This window comes from Lissotriton vulgaris, chromosome 3_2, assembly GCF_964263255.1.
Source record: "Lissotriton vulgaris chromosome 3_2, aLisVul1.2, whole genome shotgun sequence".
Classification (NCBI taxonomy): domain Eukaryota; kingdom Metazoa; phylum Chordata; class Amphibia; order Caudata; family Salamandridae; genus Lissotriton; species Lissotriton vulgaris.
The window spans coordinates 273368745-273387600 of NC_141690.1; the positions used below are offsets into that span (position 1 = coordinate 273368745).

General features: G+C 50.5%; 1 protein-coding gene across 1 annotated transcript in view; it reads left to right on the forward strand.

The window, feature by feature from the left end:
• The first annotated feature begins 988 nt into the window (after window positions 1-988).
• The window catches only part of LOC147725675 (uncharacterized), a 112445-nt gene continuing 94577 nt past the window's right edge, over window positions 989-18856 (forward strand). The window contains exons 1-2 of the mRNA XM_086964570.1: window positions 989-1017; window positions 5014-5124. Of these exons, the coding sequence (XP_086820696.1) occupies window positions 5049-5124 (76 nt within the window). The 5' untranslated portion in view covers window positions 989-1017; window positions 5014-5048. The remainder of the gene's footprint in view (window positions 1018-5013; window positions 5125-18856) is intronic.

The window sequence follows — 18856 nt, forward strand, 5'->3', positions numbered from 1 at the left end:
CCTGGGAGATCTTTGGGTGAAGGGTGATAAGGTTACCTTTGCCACACTTCAGCAGCAATTTGAGCTCTCAAATACGGAATTCTTCCAATATCTGCAGATTCGTCAAGCCATCACCGTGACCCTGCAGGAAGGAGTTTGATGACGAGGAGTGGCGGGAGGCGGTCGCCTCCCCTAAGGAGGTGGCAATATGTCTGCGTTTGGTCCAGCTCAAGATACTGCACAAAACATACATCACTGGGCCCCAATTAGTTCACATGGGGAGGAGGGAGATTGCAGACGTAACTGTGGACACATAGGCACCTTCATCCACATGATATGGGAATCTGATCAGATCCAAAAATATTTGTGAGATATACATGAAGTGATGGAGGAAGTGGTTAACAAATCCATCCGTCGGGAGACTAAATGATTTCTCTTAACTCACCGACTTAACAATTATGGAGAGGCTTTGGGCTACGTTTTGGGGTTGTGGTGGCCAAATGAGATATCGCACAGCATTGGGGGGCGGCTGCTCCTCCAACTCTGGCTTCCTGGAAGAGGAGTTTAGACTGGTGTATGTTTAAGGAGAAGACTGTTTACGTAGCACGAGGATGCCCCAGAAAGTGGTCCGCAGTGTTGTCTGGGTGGAACGACTATTGGGGGGGAATTTGTGTAGCCCCTATACGCTTCAAAGAGGAGGAAACATTGTCCCCTTGATGCAACTCAACCGACAACTTATCACCACCGGAATAATGAATACTGTCTGACTGTAATCACCATTGTGTCATATTCATAACAAATGTGCTAATGCCGACTGTTATGTTTCCTTTGTTTATACTCAATTAAAATATATTTTAAAAAAGCTGAAAGAAAGAACAGAGGTGTTAGGAAGGCTTATCTGGTGATAAGCAAGACTCTTTCATCACACAGGCAGCCCGGGCGTGTTTGTATAAGGATGGGCTCAGATCTGGCAGTGTATAAATACAGTAACTCCAGACACTCCGGCATCAGCTTCATTTGGAGACACAGAAGGAGAGGGTGACTATCGCTGTCTGTAGTTAAAGAAGTCTTTGTTAAGGTGTGGGTGAGTACCGCTCTCTGTAGTGAAATACATCTTTGTGAAGGTGTTGGTGAGCACTGCTCCCTTGTGGTAAAAGAAGTCTTTTGTAAGGAGTGGGTGAGTACCTCTCTCTATGGTAAAAGAAGTATTTCTTAAGGTGTGGGTGAGTACTGCTCTCTGTACTGAAAGAAGTCTTTAATGATGTGTGGGTGAGTACTGCTCTCTGTACTGAAAGAAGTCTTTAATGATGTGTGGGTGAGCACCGCACCCTATGGTAAAAGTAGTCTTTGATAAGGTGTGAGTGAGTACCACTCTCTGTAGTGAAGTAGTCTTTGATTAGGAGTGGGTGAGTACCGCTCTCTGTAGTGAAAGAAGTCTTTGTTAAGGTGTTGGTGAGTACAGCTCTATGGCAAAATTAGTCTTAGTTAAGGTGTGCGTAAGCACCACTCTCTGTGGTAAAAGAAGTCTTTGTTAAGGTGTAGGTGAGTACCGCCCTCTGTGATAAAATAAATCTTTGTGAAGGTGTAATTGAGTACCGCTCTCTGTGGTAAAAGAAGTCTTTGTTAAGGTGTGGGCAGGTACCGCTCCTTGTGGTAAAAGAAGTCCTCAACTCTGTGCTATTCGCATGAACTGGAAGATGTTGGGGGGGGGGTTTGGATGGGGCGTTTTAGTTGGCAGCGCTGGTGATTGAGGCATTGAATTTCTTTACTGATTGGTCCTGGAGTTTGCAATGATGTTGGGCTGGGTGGTGCAGAGGGCGTCTGTCTATTGTTGCTGGGCCAGCTGGGGTGGGGAGCGCTGCCTCAGATAGGGGTGGGGTGCGGAGGGCAGACGAGGGTGTAGTGTATGATGGTGTGGTCCGTCTAGGTGAGTTCTGAAGTGTGGGTGTATTTGTTTCTGTGGCTAGACCTGAAGATGGTGTCCAGCGTGTGTCTACCTCTGTGCATGGGGTCGCTGATGATCTGCTTGAGGCCGATGTTGTCTAGTCTTTCCAGCAGGTCGGTGGTGTTGGTGTCAGTGGGGTCGTCTAGGTGAAAATTGAGGTTCCCCAGGAGGATGTAGAGTTAGTATTAGACGGCTAGGGTGAATGAGTTCTGCAATGATGTGGCTGATGCCGGTTCGTTGTCCTGGTGGTCTGTGAGCAAGGGTGCCTCTGATGGTGGTTCTAGTGTCTGAGCGGAGCTGGAAATTCATGTGTTCCATGATGGGCATGTGGTCATCGTTAGTGATGGGGCATTGACGAATTCTTTATGTTTGAAGGTGCCTCTGCTGTCTTTGTTGGTGCAGTCCTGGTGTTTCATTTTGTAGCCGGAGGAGGTTGCGATGACGATGTTGGGGGCTGACGTGGGGGAGAGACATGTCTCGTGATGAATGTGATATCTGGGGCGAGGGTGGAGATGCTGTCCCAGACCGGGTTTGCAGAGTGATCTGGCGTTGATCAGTAGACAGTTGGGTTGAACTTGGGGCGGTCGCCGTCGGTGGCGGGCGTGGTGTAGTTCAGCTAGGGGTTGATTGCGCAGAAGCGACAGTGGATGCAGATGAAAGATTCCGCTGAGAAGCATGGTGCGATGATGCAGCAGTTTTTGATGAGTGAAGGGTCCAGGGTCCGGAGCTCTGTGGTTGAGTACCTGTACGATATCGGAGGACCAGAGTTTGTGGCTCTGGGCATGGTTCAAGTGCGGATGGGCGGAGACAGTTTCTCCTATGCCATGCCTTTGGTGCGCCAGCAGCATGCCCCCTGTGCAGCCACGCTGCGGCCTCCATTAGATTGCCCTGGGAGGTGCTGTGGGGGGTTCTGTGGCAAAGGACAGCACAGATGGGGCTGGTCAGAACCCAGTGAGCAATACACGGGCGAGCACACGAGTCAGGCACACCCAACAAAAGGTTAAGGGGAACAGAAACAAATGGGGACGCACAAGTAAATTACGGGCAACAAAAAAAAAATGGTGAACAACAGCTAATTTAAGGGGGCACAGACAATTGCTGGATCAGTTGCGGGGGCTCAAACTGGGGCCAAGTAAATGGAGGGCCAAGGCAGCACCCACAGGCTAAAGCAGCAGGCACAGGAGCAGCGACCATGTCCAGGGGTCGAAGGATGCTCTGCGAAGTGCGTAATTAAAGTGTGTGCCATATGGTAAACTTTTCACATTTGATGAGGCTATCTGCTGTTTTCAAGCCACTCAGGACATCATTTTTCCTGTTAAGAGGTTCAGGTTTGCAAGCGAATTGTAAACATTCCACCACACCAGAGTTTCTTCTCTGACCTCAGCTGCAGCCTGTGTTTGGAACATTTTTCCAAAATTAGAACTCTACTTGAAGCAACTCTTTTCCAGTGGTTGATGTCCTTGGTCATCAACAATTCCAAGTTTCAGGATTTAAATAAGTAAGGCTACTTATTAACCATTGACTGTCAGGCAATAACTGCTGTTAATACACATTTCCCTTATACGCCCCAGCCATTGGCAGCGGGCCATAATTGCAGTGCTGGCAATTAACAGCTGTTAATAGTCTGGGTAGGATCTTGTGACTGCCTTCAAGTAGAGACGCACAGAGGAGGCTTGCATCCTTGAGTGACAGATGCCGCTGTTTCTGCTCCAAGACTCTCCTATCGCGATATTAATGCCGGCCCGGTTTCCCTGCAAGTTTCACCTACAGAGGAGCTCAGAGTCTCCCACTGTTACCGTTCCTTTTTATGCTATGGGTTACCGCTGCTCCTGGTTGCATCTTTGGGATTGCAGTGTAGCTCCTCGTGGCAACGGCTGCTCCTGGTTCTGTCAGCAGTGTAGCTCCTCGTGGCAATGGCTGCTCCTGGTTCTGTCAGCAGTGTAGCTCCTCGTGGCAATGGCTGCTCCTGGTCCTGTCAGCAGTGTAGCTCCTCGCGGCAATGGCTGCTCCTGGTTCTGTCAGCAGTGTAGCTCCTCGTGGCAATGGCTGCTCCTGGTCCTGTCAGCAGTGTAGCTCCTCGCGGCAATGGCTGCTCCTGGTCCTGTCAGCAGTGTAGCTCCTCGCGGCAATGGCTGCTCCTGGTTCTGTCAGCAGTGTAGCTCCTCGCGGCAATGGCTGCTCCTGGTTCTGTCAGCAGTGTAGCTCCCAGTGACTATGGCTGCATCTGGGTTGGAGATGCTACTATAATGTAGCTCCCCCTGGCTGTGTTTGCGCCTGTTTCTGGCATTCTGCTGCAGTGTAGCTCCTCGTGGCTATATCTGCTCTGGTATCGGTTATTCTGCGTCATTGTAGCTCTTTGTGGCTATGTCTAGTACTGTTTCAGTCATTCTGCTGTAGTATAGCTCCTCATGACTGTGTCTGCTCCTGTTTCTCTCAGCAGTTTAGCTCCTCGCGGCTATGTCTGCTCTGGTATCCGCATTCCGCTGAAGTGTAGCTCCTTGTGGCAATGTTTGCCCTAGCTTCTGCTATTCTACTGCAGTGTAGCTCCTCCTGGCTATGTCTTCTTCTGTTTCTAGCTCCTCATGACTATGTCTGCTTCAGTTTCTGTCATTCTGCTGCAGTATAGCTCCTCCTGGCTATGCCTTCTTCTGTTTCTAGCTCCTCATGGCTATGTCTGCTTCTGCTATTCTGCTACAGAGTAGTTTCTCGTGGCTGTGTCTGCTCCTGTTTCAGTAATTCTGCTGTAGTTTAGCTCCTCGTGGCTGTGTCTGCTCCTGTTTCTCTCAGCAGTGTAGCTCCTCGTGCCAGACTGTGAGGATTTTATGCATTAAACACCAAAATCTGCAGATTGTGCCCCCAAAACTAGATACTATGATGTCATTTGATGAAAGTGACACACGTCATGTAAGGGAACACACGTGACAGACAGAAGCATGTCATGCGCTGCCATCAGCACTCTCCACGGGGGGGGGGGGGGGGGGGGGGGAAGGGGGGTGCCCCAGTGACACCTCCTCACAGAACCCCACCTTTGGACTCCTGTGTGTTGACGTCAGTGAGTGACAGACATTTCTCTGCCCTTTTCCCCACAGAAAGAAGACGCGATAGCGGAGCACCCCAGAGCATCATGGGCTTCAGGGCACTCCTTCTCACCCTCCTTGGCATCATGGTCGCCATCTTGGAAAGCGCCAGTTCCGGCCGCAGTAAGTGACCTGCTACAAAGGCCAACGGGGGGGCATGATCCGGGGGGGGCCATGGTGGGAGTTACTGATCAGCACATTTGTGATGTAGTGTCACTGTGGGGAGCAGTAGGAGACCCCTGCATAACAGGAGAAGTGCTGGATGGATTAAGAGACATATCTGAATGAAATCCCTTTATTAAATGCAGTCATGACAATATATGGACCCAGAGCCCTTAATGCCCCGGGGGATGCTGCCCTGAATGTATTGATTATGTAGGATGTTATGGGTCGTGGATTGAAACTCCTGTGGTCGCGGCCAGTATTAACAGTGAAGAGGGGGCGTGGGGGGGGGCTGGTACAATAAGGAATGTTATAACACAAGTCACAAGGGTTTACATGCTTGTACCCAGCGCCACCAGGAGGTGGCAGTGAATGGCTGTTGGAGCCTATAGGAGAGAGTATGGACAGCACAGGATGAACTATGGGCAAATTTTGTGATTCCTTAAATGCAATGTATGTAGCCAAAAAAATTAGCAAAATTCCCTTAAGGAATCGCAAATTACCACCAACTTCTAGTTGGTGGTAAATTGTGAATTCCTTGAAAAATGCACATTTTTGCATTTTTCAAAGTGCCATGTGACGCACATACATGCCCTTAGAGCATGTATGTGCGCCACATGGGCACCCATGCATATTTCAGGGGTGCAACAGGGTGTCCTTTGGACACCCCTGCACCCTTGAAATTATTCTCAATTTGCGATTAGCAAATTGCGAATCGCAAATTGAGAATAACTTCCCATTCATTCCTATGGGCCTCCTGGCCCATAGAAATGAATGGGAAAGTATTCCTTAACTTCGAATTTGTAATTTGCGAATTCGCAATTAAGGAATATCAAGAAATCGCTAAAAAAATGCGATTTTCTTGATACATACCAATTTGCGATTCTGAAATAGCAATTTCTTAAAAACCGCTATTACAGAATCGCAAATTGGTACCTTGATACATATGGCCCATAATCCCTTGAATACCAAATGAAAGGACACCACACAAGGTATATATCAAATATATATGTATTTAATCTAAACACAACTCCTCTGCACTCTTTATGAGGTCAGAGGTAAAAATACAATACAAGTCACACAGTTAATAGACGATAAATTGCACAGTATACGTTATGCCCTAGGGGCCTCACAAACCATATACTAAGAAAGTGGTATAAGTACCATGTGAGAGTTAGAATGCAGGCCTAGTGCCTGTAGAATCGCTGGGGCTACACTAAACAACCAAAGGTTAGGAAGTAGGAGACCCACGGGAGCCGCGTGCAGTGTCTAAACACAGGCGCGGGTTCCCGTTGACTTTCTATGGAGTTCGTAAAAGGTACAAAGTTACAGTTTAAGGACACTTCCGGATGGACTAGGATGGAACCCTCTTAAACTAGGATACTTTGAGAGTCAAGACCCACAGGAGCCCCGGAGTACTCGTGTTACCTCACCCAGGGAAGCCAGGTGCATAGGTGTCTTTTCGTGTGGGGTTTCGTCGTCATTTTCAATGGAGAGCTGCAAAGAAGCGCTGCAGGCGACCAGAGGAAAAGTGTCCGGGTGGATCCAAGGGTGGATCAGAGATGTGAAGAACCTGAAAGCATAGGGGACAGAGTCTGGGTCACTAGCCAGTGACCAGGAAGGATCCAGGAAGGAACCAGGCGATGTCGGTGCTTTAAGGTGAAGAAGGTGAGCTTGTCTCTTCAGCCACGAGGTCCAGGAGGCATCGATGATGACCAGGAGCTGGGTTCGAGCTGTCCCACAATGGATCTAGATGATAGCAGTATCGGTACCCAGATTGGACCCAACAAGCCTTGGCAACCACAGCCCATGCAGGATGTCGAGATTGGCTCTGTTGCAGACCATTCAAAAAGGGGGTGGTGATGGACAGAGTATCTGAATTAAGCAGAACACTCCTACCCAGTCAACAGATCAGGGCTTGATCCATCACCGTTTTTTAGCTCACTGCACCATCCCAGTTCAGAACCTGGCTATATGCAAATTATTCTGACCCCATGACTCATGGGAACAGGGCAGACCAAACTACCAAGCCAATTCTTCACTGGAAAGGAGACAAGCTTCCGGGAACCGGTTTCTGGCCTTACAGCCGTCTTCGGTCCGGCTTGCTTGAATCCTGATGGTGCAGTGAGCAAGGGACTCATGTCTGAGCATACCCTTCCACACTCGTGGTGGCCAAAACGATTCAAAAAGGGGGTGGTGATGGACAGAGTATCTGAATTAAGCAGAACACTCCTACCCAGTCAACAGATCAGGGCTTGATCCATCACCGTTTTTTAGCTCACTGCACCATCCCAGTTCAGAACCTGGCTATATGCAAATTATTCTGACCCCATGACTCATGGGAACAGGGCAGACCAAACTACCAAGCCAATTCTTCACTGGAAAGGAGACAAGCTTCCGGGGACCGGTTTCTGGCCTTACAGCCGTCTTCGGTCCGGCTTGCTTGAATCCTGATGGTGCAGTGAGCAAGGGACTCATGTCTGAGCATACCCTTCCACACTCGTGGTGGCCAAAACGATTCAAAAAGGGGGTGGTGATGGACAGAGTATCTGAATTAAGCAGAACACTCCTACCCAGTCAACAGATCAGGGCTTGATCCATCACAGTTTTTTAGCTCACTGCACCATCCCAGTTCAGAACCTGGCTACATGCAAATTAGTCTGACCCCATGCCTCATGGGAAGAGGGCAGACCAAACTACCAAGCCAATTCTTCACTGGAAAGGAGACAAGCTTCCGGGGACCGGTTTCTGGCATTACAGCCGTCTTCGGCCCGGCATGCTTGAATCCTGATGGTGCAGTGAGCAAGGGACTCATGTCTGAGCATACCCTTCCACACTCGTGGTGGCCAAAACGATTCAAAAAGGGGGTGGTGATGGACAGAGTATCTGAATTAATCAGAACACTCCTACCCAGTCAACTGATCAGGGCTTGATCCATCACCGTTTTTTAGCTCACTGCACCATCCCAGTTCAGCACCTGGCTATATGCAAATTAGTCTGACCTCATGCCTCATGGGAACAGGGCAGACCAAACTACCAAGCCAATTCTTCACTGATCAGGATTCAAGCAAGCCGGGCCGAAGACGGCTGTAATGCCAGAAACCGGTCCCCGGAAGCTTGTTTCCTTTCCAGTAAAAGAATTGGCTTGGTAGTTTGGTCTGCCCTGTTCCCATGATGCACTGGGTCTGTTCATCACCACCCCCTTTTCTGAATCATTCATGGGAACAGTCCAGCCCGAACTGCCAAGCCAAGACAGAGCTGGTCTTGACAGGAGGTGGTTGCAGTCCCTGGTCCCCCTCGTTTTGGCCCCTTTCACTCGGTGCCCCCCCCCTCCCGGTCCCTAAAGTTAAAACCCTTGGGATTTTTCTCAACTCCCAACTCTCTGTAAACCCCCAGGTCAGTTCGGTGGTTTCCTCTTGCTTTTTCTCCCTCCGGACAATTAGGAAGATATCCCGCTTCTTTTCCCTTCCGGCACTATAAATAATTGTGATGGCAATGGTGCTCTCGCGCCTTGATTATGGGAACATAATCTATAACGGCGCACCGGCCTATGCCATACACCGCTTGCAGCTAGTGCAAAATCAGGCTACCCGCCTGATCCATGGGCTGCCCAAATTCCATCGAGTCACCCCATTGCTGAAATCATTGCACTGGCTGCCTGTGAGGGAGCGGGCCTTATTTAAATTAGGCTGCCTCACCTTCCAGGCCAGGATGGGCACTGCCCCTGAGTTCATATGCTCAGCCATCAAACCTTACCTGCCGGGCAGAGAACTCCGCTCTACCCACATGGCACTCCTGGCCACACCCCGCTTTAAGAAAAAGAAAGCAGGCGGGGCGAAATTCGCGGCCCTTGCACCTGTCTTCTGGAACTCCCTCCCTATGACACTCAGATCTTCAACCTCCTATTTGGAGTTCCGGAAGAATCTTAAAACCTTCCTTTTTTCCAGAGCTTTTGCCGCCTAGCCTGTCTTTTCTGTTGCTGCTGCTGGTCGTAGTCCTCAAAGCGCCATGAAACCGCTGGGTATAAGCGCGCTCAATAAATGTTTTTAAATTCAAATTCAAATTCAGACTAATTTGCATGTAGCCAGGTTCTGAACTGGGATGGTGCAGTGAGCTAAAAAACGGTGATTGATCAAGCCCTGATCTGTTGACTGGGTGGGAGTGTTCTGCTTAATTCAGATACTCTGTCCATCACCACCCCCTTTTTGAATCGTTTTGGCCACCACGAGTGTGGAAGGGTATGCTCAGATGTGAGTCCCTTGCTCACTGCACCATCAGGATTCAAGCAAGCCGGGCCGAAGACGGCTGTAATGCCAGAAAGCTTGTTTCCTTTACAGTAAAAGAATTGGCTTGGTAGTTTGGTCTGCCCTGTTCCCATGATGCACTGGGCCAGGGTCAGACTAATTTGCATGTTGCCAGGTTCCGAACTGGGATGGTGCAGTGAGCTAAAAAACGGTGATGGATCAAGCCCTGATCTGTTGACTGGGTATGAGTGTTCTGCTTAATTCAGATACTCTGTCCATCACCACCCCCTTTTTGAATCTGTTGCAGACCAGCAAGGTCTGTGGTGCTTCTCCTTTTCAGGGAAGCTGGAGCAAGTCTGGAGTAATCAGGATAGCAAGTTAAATTCAAGATGGCGTCTTCAGGGGGCTCACTAGCCAACAGGCAAGGAACCGAGAAGACGCGTGTGGAGCCTGAGCTTTGGTGCAAATGGTGCTCGGGGCTGGGGCTTCTCGTACCCCAATGCACAACTTACAGAGGCTTCAGAAAAGGAGTGCAGGTAGCAAAATACAGGATGTCCAAGATGTCCAGTCCCACGTCTCTCGCGTCCGCCACGTGTCCCTGCTTTGCTGTGGTTGTGGGTCTGGGTCAGGAAAGTCTGGAAGTCCAGTTCTTGAGTCGCAGAGCCTTCGGGTCCCGATGGGAGCCTTGAAACTACAGACTGGCGAAGTTGCTGTTGGTGCCTGTTTGCACAGGGTGGTCACTCCTTGACCACAAGGGAGATGTCTTCCATCTTCCAGTCAGAATGGAATGTCAAAGGTCCAAGATATGTCTTACAAAGATTTGTCCAGGATAATCTAAAGTCCTGGGGACACAGCTCCTATACTTATACTAAGAAAGGGGGCTGGATTACCTGACTAGTTCCCTCCTATGGGTGGACCTGAGAAGGCGGTGAGTACACCCCTTTCCCTTTGTCCAGTTTCGCGCCAGAGCTGGGGCTGGAGTGCCCCAGCACTGGTTTGAACAGGGCTATGCATGGAGCACCTTGTGTGCCCCAGGCAGTGTCTAGATGCATTCAGTGAATGCAGCCCTCCCTGCCCCAATACACAAAACCCCTGTCTGGGGAGGTGCCAGCACCTCCCTGGACAGGAAACCTATTGCCCAGGCCTCCCCTGCCGGAGTTTCATCCAGCAGCAGGAGGTCAGACTTGTGTCTCTGGCAGCAGCATCCATTTTGTGATGCTAAGGCTCTGTTTAACTTTAACCGGGTAAAGCATTAACTTACATGTCTTTTCCCTCTAGAAGGGTGAAATGCTACCCCCGCCGCCAGAATTGGCGGTGGGTAGTATTCCAAAATGTTTGACACCTTATGTAGGAAGGTACATCCTGACTATGGTTGCCCCCAACTTTTTGCCCTGTGTTTTAGCTGGTTTTGGACATAGTCGACCTGGGACCCTGCCAATCAGGACCCCAGGCCTACTGCTCTCTCTTTAAAATGGATTCCATGTACCCTAGGTGCATTTCCAATTGGTACTGGGCCACCTTATCAGACCCCGTAACGCAGGGCATAGGTGTACCCAGGGCCGCCAGGGGCTGCAGCATGTATTATGCCACCCCTGGCTGGCCTCCTAAATTTGACACAACTGGCTGCATGACAGCTGGGGCGAAGTCGTGTAATCACACTTTGCTTTAGATATAGTAGCCCTATATCTAACCATACGATGGACCCTCGAGTTCCTATCAGTCACTCCTATGGCAGGCCTTGACAATCCTGAAGGCAGAGTGCATGGGCTCGTGTGAACTAGGCTCTGGCCCGAGCCGAGCCCGGTTGCAGCTTGCGGAACCAAGATCCAATGGCTGTTCCATGGTAACGCGTACCACATCGGTAACTTCGGTGTCGCGTTATCAAGACATGTCGAGTAAGGTGTCATACGAATCGGGATGCTGCCCTCTCACCAACTCTGGCGACGAGGTTAGCATTCCGCCCTTCTAGAGGGACACGACATGTACGTAACTGTGAACCCCGGTTAAAGTTAACTAAAGCCTCAGCTCCACAAAATGGATGCTGCCACCACAGACACGAGTCTGACCTCCTGCTGCTGGGAGTCCTTCCAGCGAGGAGCGCTTGGACAAAGGGTTTCTTGTCGAGGGCGGTGTTTGCACCGTCCCAGACAGGGTTTGTGTATTCTGGGTAGGTAGGGCTTTTGCAAGAAGGTGACTGCGGAGTGGCACCCCGGTGCTCACTACGCATCTGCCGGTTAGAACCAGTTCCAGGGGCACCAGCCCTGGCCTGGGGAAAGTCCGGCAGGGGAGAGGGGTGTAACTACCCCCCTTCCTGGTCCCACCCTTAGGGCAGGACCTAGTCATGTACCCACCCCTTTCTTTAGAATAAAGGCCGGAGCGGGGACCCTTCCAAATTAGATCATCTTTGAATCAAGAACTACTTTCTACGAAAGGACACTCAAGACTCTTCTCAAGATTTCTCCCTTGTGACTAAGGAGTAGTCACCCTGCATCAGCGGGCACCATCTAAGAACTCTGCGGTTTGCTGTAAGTCCTTCCTCAAGGAATCCGACGGCCCAGCTCGACGAGAACCGGCTTCCCTGGCACCTCTGACCTCTACCCACGTCATCAGCTCAGCTGTGATCTGTGGGTGCGACGAGACCTCGAGGGACCGGCCATCATCAGAATCTGCACGCTCTTAACCAGCACGACCTTCAAAGCAATTCCCTGGTGAGTGCTCTGGGGTCCGAGAAGCCCCGACCCTGAGCCGCTCCAGCACCGAAGTGCAGTCCCCCAGCATCTCCACGATCTGCGTGGGGCCCTTCTGCTCGCTGCTCAGCACGTTGTCTGGTCACTAGCCGCTGGCTTGTGCCCTTCCTTGACGACGACCGACAAACAACTCTGCTGGTCTGGTTGCTCCAGACTGGCCCTTGCTTCCATCTTTGCGAGAAGCACCCCGGACCCTCCTGGTCCACTCAAGACGCCATCTTAGGCCCACCACGTGGCCCTGAGATCTGCCAAGGCTTGTTGCCCCATCCTGGGCCCAGCGACGCCGACAGCATCATCCTTCGTGGGACAGCTCGCACCTCCACCGTGGTCGCCGACAACGCCTCCTGGTCCGTGAGACTGCAGAGCCTAGCGTCGCCCACTCACCTGGTCGAGGTGACGGCCAACCGGTGCCCTCCTGGTACCCTCTGACTACTGGCTAGTAGTACGAACTTGGTCCCCTCTGCTTTCAGGTATCATCAATCTCTGATCCAGGCTTGGATCTCTACGAACTATTCATCACTGGTCGCCGGCCAGCAACTCCTTTTCTTCCGGCTCCTGGCTCGTCAGCGAAGACCCCGACGCCTGTAAGACTTGTGCAGCCGCAGCCCTCGTGGCTAGGTAAATCGGCATTTCGGTGCCTGCATAGCCTCTTTACTCTAGGGTCCCGAGTCCCTCGCTTCCGACTTGCCTTATCGGGTCCGCCCGAGACCTTAAACTTTCCGTGTCCTCGGACACTTGTTTTAATTGTGCACTTGAAGTATTTTCCTAAGAGATTTGGTTTGTGCTTAGTACCCTGTCCTCATAAAGAGTCCAGGGCTGTTGTGAATCTTAATAAATATCCTGTTTATTTTCATAACACTTGTGTGGTGTCCTTTCACTGGGTGTTCAAGGGGTACATGTGTGGTAAACAGCTGGCTTAACGCGCCCTCTCGAGTCTTTAGCCTTAGACTGCTCGTATCCACGCTACTAGGATAGCTGGTCTATAGGTTGACTTACAACCAAACACCATAAGGGTCGTTGGAACGATACATAGCGGTCGCTAGAATAGCGAACGTTGCATATCGGGCCAACTTCTCACACCTTACACAACATGTTTTGATAAAGCCAAACCAAAGTTAGCATTAACCGCGAGGATTATAATGCAATTAAGAGTATATGGTATGGCTATATCATAGAACAGCTATAAGGAGATGGTTCTGAAAGCTGCAGAGGGGCTCAGCTCATGCTAGGGCACCCTCTCACATAAAACCAAGCACTCTGCCTCCAGGATTGTCGAGGCCTACCATAGGAGTGGCTTATAGGTGTATATGTGTCGATATGTAAAGGTAGGTATAGGTATACTATATCTAAGTAAGGGGTGATTACACCACCTTACCCAGGCTGTGCGAACAGACCTGTGGTGTCAGTTTGGAAGGCAAACCAGGGGTGGCACAATACATACTGCAGCCCCTGGTAGGCCTAGAGTGCACCTTTGCCCTGGGTACCTATGGTACACTATATAGGGGCTCACAAGGGTGACCCAGTAACCAATCTGGTATGTACCTAGAGTACATGGAGTCCATTTTATAGAGAAAGCAGATAGTGTGGGGCCCTGAATAGCAGGGTCCCAGGCCAACTAAGTCGAAAACCAGCAAAACACCAGGAAAAAAGTTGGGGTAACCATATAGTCAGATTCCACCTTCCTACATGGGCGCCATAGAGGGCCCAGGGAGTGGAGGCCACATAGGTCCCTGGGAGTGGGGGCCATAGAGGGCCCAGGGAGTGGGGGCCATATAGGTCCCAGGGAGTGGGGGCCATATGGGTCCCTGGGAGTGGGGGCCATATGGGTCCCTGGGAGTGGAGGCAATATAGGTGCCAGGGAGTGGAGTCCAATGGGTCTCTGGGAGTGGGGGCCATATGGGTCCCAGGGAGTGGGGGACATATAGGTCCCAGGGAGTGGGGGTCATATAGGTCCCAGGGATTGGGGGCCATAGAGGTCCCAGGGAGTGGGGGCCATATAGGTCCCAGGGAGTGGGGGCCATTTTAGTGACCTGTATAGGTGTGAAAGTCGTAGCACAAGTCATTTGCCCTCTTTGAAAGAGTGACAGCATACAAGTATCCCTCGATGGGCACTTTTCCACCGGAAGTACAAAGGGCGCGGGTCAGTAAGAACAAACGTAAAGCACCAGGCCGGGTTTAGGGCCACTGATCTCTTTCAGGAAGATCTGCAGCTGGGGCCAGAGGGCTTACAAAGGTATTTCATGCATCCACAGCTAGCAATGTTATTCCCCATTCCTGGTGATCTGCGACCCTGGTACCCATTTGTAAGAAAGGGGACCGTAGGTGTCCATCAACTAAGGCCTGTTTCTCTTTCGAGGGAGCAGGAAAAAGTCTCAGTAAAATGTTAACAAATTGACTCCAAGGCTGGGTGGAGCAGACACTATTCTAACCAAGGTGCAGACTGGCTTCTATCAAACCAATAGGTTGCACATGAGATGCTACAAATATGCTGGAATAAAACAGCATCATGGTATCCAACTTTCATGGATTTGAAGTCCGCAGTCGACCTTGTTGATTGTACAAGGATATTGCAGTAGCTGGTGAGGGAGGGGTAGATGGCGCTGTTTTATGAGTAACAACAACTCTTCACACCGGCGACACGGCCAAAGTTAGGAATGGACCACCAGTTGAATGTAGTGAATCGTTCCCTATAGATAAATGTGTACGACAGGGTTGTGTGCTGACACCTCTGCTCTTTTTGTTTTCAGAGTTTTATATAGCGCGAACTTGACCCGAACTGAATCAGGTATCAGAGCGCTTTATATAGCACCAGTTACGTTACAAGAGGACACACGTTCATTGTTGTTAGGCACTTTTAGCCTCTTCTTATAGGATGCTGGTGAGCATCTATTGCGGAACCCCATTGATGTTCCCGTAATAGCTGGAGGAAAGTTACTATTCTAAACGGAAAATGCAATGCATGGATTGGTGAATAGTGTTGCTGACTATTGTAATAAGAAAGCTGTCACCATTAATTGTAGTAAGACTAAGGTTATGGCACAAGGATCAACAGACCTGGAGGAAGCTACTGATAAATGACAATCACATTGAGAGTGCAGAGTTCACTGATTACTGGGGGATACAAAGTACAGAACAACTTAGGGGCATATGTACAAGAACCTTCCGAGTGACCTACGGAGCTGAAACTTAAAACACAGGCCCTTGGGATGTGTACCAGTGCAGGAGCACCGGCGGAGCTGAGTTACCTCACCCACAGGAAGCGGGTGCATAGGGTCGATGTAGTGTCGGGTTTCGTCACGCTGGTCGATGGTGCTTGGAGCTGAAGATGCTGCAGGCGGCTCGATGTGAAGAGTTCCGGTGGATCCAAGGGTGGATCTGAAGATGTGAAGACCTGAAAGCAGAGGGGACAATGTTCAAAGTCACTAGCCAGTGACTACCGTGGAACCAGACTGGAACCAGGCGATGTCGGGTGCAAACAGGCGTTGAGGTGTAGCTTCTCTCTGCAGCCACGTGGACACCGGGGGTCGAGGACGTCCAGGAGTCGGTCACGAGCTGTCCCACGTAGGCTTCTCGCTGTTGGCGGTATCGGCAACTTGATCAAAGCAAACAGGCCTTGGCTAATGCAAGCCACGCAGGAGTTGAAAAGGCTTCTTACTCGGACCAGCAAGGTCAGAGCGGGTGCTCCTTTTTACAGGAGCGAGGGCAAGTCTGGAGCAACCAGACCCGCAGTGTAATTCTTTGGTTTCGTCGCCAAGATGGCCGCTGGCCGCGTGGCTAGTGGCCGGGATGGCACGTCGAGTGGCACAATGCAAAAGGGCCCCACGCAGATCGTGGAGATGCTGGGGGGCTGATCTTCGGTGCAAGGGCTGCTCGGTGGTTGGGGTTCTCAGTCCCCAAAGCACAACATCGAGGATGCCTCTGATGCTGCGCAGTCAGCTCTTCGGGGGTCTTCCAAGATGGCCGGTCCCACGTCTCTCGGTGTCTCCACGGGTCCCTTCTTTGCAGGGACTGTGGATCGGGCTGTGAGAAGTCTGGGAGTCTGGGTTTTGTCAGGCTCTGGGCTCGGGCTCCGGCGGGAGGCGGCGGCAAAGCATACGTCGATTCGCTGGTTGGTACCTGTATTCACAGGGTGGCCACTCCTAGGCCACAAGGGAGATACTCTTCAGTCTTCTGAGCGGCAGAATGTCGAAGTCCAGTCGTCTTCTTAGTTGCAAGTTGATTTCAGGATGATCTGCTGTGCAATGTCACTGCTCCCACTCTTATTCCCAATCTGAGGGGTGGATCACCTACTAGGTCCCTCCTCTGGGTGGGACCAGGAAGGGGGGTGGTTACACCCCCTCTCCTTTGTCCAGCTCCTCGCCAGGACTGGGGCTGGAAAGCCCCAGAACCGGTTTGGGCTGGCTTATGCACAGGGACACCTTGTGTGCCCCAGGCATGTCTCAATCTATTCAGCCCTGTCCTACCCAATACACAAAACCCTGTCTGGGGTGGTGCTCGCACCTCCCAAGGCAGGAAACCTTTTGTCCAAGCCCTCCTCGCTGGAAGGACTCCCAGCAGCAGGAGGTCAGACTGGTGTCTGTGGTGGCAGCATCCATTTTGTGATGCTGAGGCTCTGGTTAACTTTAACCGGGGTTAAGGCTACACACATGTCGTGTCCCTCTAGAAGGGTGGAATGCTATCCCCGTCGACAGAACTGTCGAGGGGATAGTATTCCAATTCGTATGACACCTTACTCGACATGTTTTGATAAAGCCAAACCAAAGATAGCATATAACCGCGAGGATTATAATGCACTTAAGAGTATATGGTATGGCAATATCCCGGAACAGCTTAGGGAGTGGTTCCCGACAGCTGCAGACAGGCTCAGCTCATGCTAGAGCACCATCTCACATATTTCCAAGCACTCTGCCTCCAGGATTGATGAGGCCTCCCATAGGAGTGGCTGATAGGAACATATGTGTCCAGTTTAAGGTTAGATATAGGGATACTATATCTAAGTAAGAGGTGATTACACCAACTTACCCCAGCTGAGTGATCAGCCAGTTGTGTCAAATATGGAGGCCAGGCCAGGGGTGGCATAATACATGCTGCAGCCCCTGGTAGGCCTTGGCAACACCTATGCCCTGGGTACCTAGGGTACACTGTTACAGGGGCCAATAAGGTGAACCAGTTCCAATTGTGTATGCACCTAAGGTACATGGAGTCCATTTTAAGGAGAGAGCAATCAGCCTGGGGTCCTGAATAGCAGGATCCCAGGCCAACTATGTCAAAAACCAGCTAAACACCAGGCAAAAAGTTTGGGGGTAACCATAGTCAGATATCCACCTTCCTACATGGACCATCCGTTGAATGTAGTGAATCGTTCCCTATAGATAAATGTGTACGACAGGGTTGTGTGCTGGCACCTCTGCTCTTTTTTTTTTTTTAGAGTTTTATTTAGCGCGAACTTGACCCGAACTGAATCAGGTATCAGAGCGCTTTATATAGCACCAGTTACGTTACATGAGGACACACATTCATTGTTGTTATGCACTTTTAACCTTTTCTTACAGGATGCTGGTGAGCATCTATTGCGGAACCCCATTGATGTTCCCGTAATAGCTGGAGGAAAGTTGCTATTCTAAACGGAGAATGCAACGCATGGATTGGTGAATAGTGTTGCTGACTATTGTAATAAGAAAGCCGTCACCATTATTTGTAGTAAGACTAAGGTTATGGCACAAGGATCGTCAACAGACCTGGAGGAAGCTACTGATAAATGACAATCACATTGAGAGTGCAGAGTTCTCTGATTACGGGGGGATACAAATTACAGAACAACTTAGGGGCATATGTACAAGAACTGCCGCTCACTAACGCTAACGCTAGTTAACGGCGGTTTTCTTAACACGGAAAAAAACGATTGCGCTGTTAGCGATGTATTTACAGTACGTCGCAACATGGCAATAGTTCCAGGTAGCTGCGGTGAAAACTGCTGTTAACACTAATGTGAAGGCGATACAAATTCTGGTGTTAGCGGGAGAAAACTGAGGAAAGGACAATTTGCGGACAAAAAACTAATGTTAGTCAGCCCATCGTGACTTTTTTTGCCTCTAGAGGCAAAAATAGCCTATAAGTTCACCCCAGTGAAAAATAGGAAACAAAACCAATGGAATGCAGATTGGAGCAGCCAGGGCCAAGTGCAGCACAGATCAACAAACCCCAACAGCCAGGATGACCAGCCAGAGTCCCAGGGGAAGAGGAAATCCAGGGCTACAATCATTAAAAGAGGTGCATCGCTGTGCAAAACCAGTGATGCATCACTTATCACTCCTTGCAACACCATGGCATCCAAAACATTGAAAGCACAGACTGTCCCGGGGGCCTGTAGGCCTTGCTGGGCCTCCGTCTGGGACCCGGAGTGGGATGCAGAGGTGCTGTGGAGTCGCTGAGCCATGGCAGTAGACATTGAGGTGCGGCGATTGCCCTTACATGGTGTTGAATTCTGGCAGGTCACATGGAGACACATTGCTGACCTGTGTGAGAAGACCACCTTGCGCCTTTTGGAGCTGTGAATGGTAGAGGCAGTCCTGCGCACCAACGCTAGTGGAAGGTGTCACAGAAGCTGCTCTGCGCTCGGACAAATATCTGGTCCTAGGGGATCTGAACCTTCACCTAGATACCCCTTCGGACAAAGTGGCGAGCGAGCTATGCCACACGATG